The sequence below is a fragment of the Eptatretus burgeri genome, chromosome 17 (genome assembly GCF_056783735.1).
Source record: "Eptatretus burgeri isolate ZD-2024b chromosome 17, Ebu_testis_v1, whole genome shotgun sequence".
In the NCBI taxonomy this organism is placed as follows: domain Eukaryota; kingdom Metazoa; phylum Chordata; class Myxini; order Myxiniformes; family Myxinidae; genus Eptatretus; species Eptatretus burgeri.
In genome coordinates this window covers 60,403,211-60,405,710 of record NC_140977.1, presented here as the reverse complement: position 1 = coordinate 60,405,710, position 2,500 = coordinate 60,403,211, and the positions used below count along the sequence as shown (strand labels likewise).

Sequence of the window (2,500 nt, the reverse complement as noted above, 5' to 3'; positions counted from 1 at the left end):
CATCATGCAAGCTCAGCAGCAGTGACAGATGTTGTAGTGCTTGATTCATCATCTGAGGAAACAGCATTATCTGCAGATAGCTCAGAAGAAGAACCAAAGAAACCTTCAACATCTTCTGGATCACGGCGGCGGAAAAGGGGAAAAATCTCTGTAGTTACACGTGAAGTTGCAGCAGTGCGAGATCGCACCAAAACCAGCAGCAGGAATGCTACTTATATTTTTTCTGCCATGGCTACGTCCGATCAGTTTACAGCACCAGTTAGTGAACTGATGATCAGTCCTTCTTCAGTCCAACGAGCAAGAAAAGTTCAACGTGCAGCTCTAGCAGCCGAGATTCGTGAATCTTTTCATCCACTCGTTCCACTAACATTGCACTGGGATGGCAAGATAATGCCCAATGACACAGGAACTGAACAACTGTCTGTGGATCGACTTCCTATTATGGTGTCTGGCAAGGAGGTAACCAAGCTTCTTGCCATCCCCAAGCTATATTCCGGCACTGCTGCCATTATGGCAGAGGCCTGTATGGCTGAGATAAGGAGCTGGGAACTGGAGAACAGAATTGTGGCCTGATGTTTCGACGCAACAGCAAGTAATACAGGTATAAAGGGCGGCGTTTGCATAAAACTCGAAACAGAGTTAGGAAAGGATCTTCTGAACCTTGCCTGTCGACATCACGTGTCTGAAATTGTTTTGGAAAAGGTTTTTTCACTGTATGATGTTTTTAGGTCTCCAAAAATCGAAATCTTCAGTCATTTCCATGATTTCTGGCCAAACATTGATCAAAGTATCGCACAGCTTTGGATAATGTAAATGCATCAGAGCATGTAGATTATATTCGAGAAAGTATCATCACCTTTGCCATGCAGAAACTGAATACTAAGCACCCCAGAGATGACTATGAAGCGCTCTTGCAGTTAACAGTCATCTTCCTCAGAGCTACTCCACCAAAGGGAATCAGGTTCAGGTACCCAGGGGCAGTTCACCGTGCGCGTTGGATGGCACGTGCCATTTATGCCATCAAGATGTGGCTTTTCAGAGATCAGTTCCACATGCAACAGCGCCAGAGCACAACGAGGGCATCTGTACAATCCCACTCTCGCATGGTGTGGAAGCACTTACTTCGAGTGTCACTTTTTGTGACCACTACCTATGTTAAATACTGGTTCACCTGTCGATCAGCCGGCGAAGCCCCAAGGAATGATCTTCATTCTTGAAGGCACTGCATAGCTACCCAGACAAGGATGTCTCAAATGCTGCTTTGACTGCATTTTCCAGACACCTGTGGTATTTGTCGGAGACCTTGATTGGCCTCAGCCTTTTCTGTGACTCAGTCACTGTCGATGAAAAGCGCTGCATGGTCCACAACATGTACAATAACCAGGGATCTGATGAACCCCCAAAAAGGCTTCCTCCCATAAAAGATCCATCTACTATGGCACTACCCAACTTCATTACCACTTCCACCATCAAGCTGCTCCAGATCCTGGGACTGGATGAAACCTTTCTTGAAGACCCACAACAATGGGAGGCAAACAAATCATACAATGAGGCAACAAATATCATTTCTGCCCTACGAGTGACAAATGATTTGGCAGAGAGAGGAGGCGCTCTTATGCAGTCCTTCAATGAAGCCCTGGTCCGCAATGAGGAAGAAAAACAATTTGTACTACAAATGGTCGAGTACCACAGAAACAAATTCCCAAAATCAGTGAAGGCCACTGAAGGGGAATGATAACTTTGATCAGTGATTGTTTTTATATCATTTTGAACATGGACTGTTCCTTTTGAAGCCGTGCTCCACAATGAGGAAGAAAAACAATTTGTACGACAAATGCTCGAGTACCACAGAAACAAATTCCTGAAATCAATGAAGGCCACTGAAGTGAAGGGAATTGATAACTTTAATCAGTGATTGTTTTTTATATCATTTTGTACAGTGACTGTTCCCTTTGTGTGTTTTATACCATTGTTTGGATGTTTTAGCATTGAATTAAAATAAGCTACAATATCGCACATTTTGCTATATGTAGTAAATCTTTCTGGGCTTTGAGCAAGTTCTAAATATACTCTGATTTTCGTATAAATTGGCATACATCATTTTTTTCTCAAGTGCCACACAATGGCAACCTGGCCAGTATTAATTTCAAAACTTCAAAATTTAGACACACCCTAATATATATATATGTATATATATACATATCAATTACCATAAAAGTACATCCAACTGCTGAACATGACAATGTTGGTATGAGCAGTGATGGAAAAACACCCGAATCACGAGACTTTACACGTACATCATGTCCATAGAGAAGAATCGATCAATGATCAAACAAAAGACGAAAATACAAAAAAAAGGAAAAAAAAGACAACTAGATATGGGTGAGAAAAAGGACATGACAGGTGTGTTTTAGCATATCCTTGGCAGCCCTAAAGATTCGCAGATGAGACGGTACAATAAAATCAGGAAGTGAGAAATACGTACCGCCTCAGAGTTGTC

At 42.4% G+C, this 2,500-nt stretch overlaps 1 protein-coding gene across 9 annotated transcripts in view; it reads right to left on the bottom strand.

Annotated features, from left to right (window-relative positions):
- LOC147010272 (uncharacterized) overlaps positions 1-2,500 on the bottom strand; it is a 223,358-nt gene that overhangs the window by 169,768 nt on the left and 51,090 nt on the right. For all 9 annotated transcript variants that reach the window (XR_015052753.1, XM_085861342.1, XM_085861338.1 and 6 more), the window contains one exon: positions 2,486-2,500. This exon is cut by the window's right edge and continues 84 nt beyond it. Coding sequence is in view for 8 of the 9 variants with exons in the window: in XM_085861342.1 (XP_085717468.1) it covers positions 2,486-2,500 (15 nt within the window). In the remaining variant the exon portion in view is untranslated. The remainder of the gene's footprint in view (positions 1-2,485) is intronic.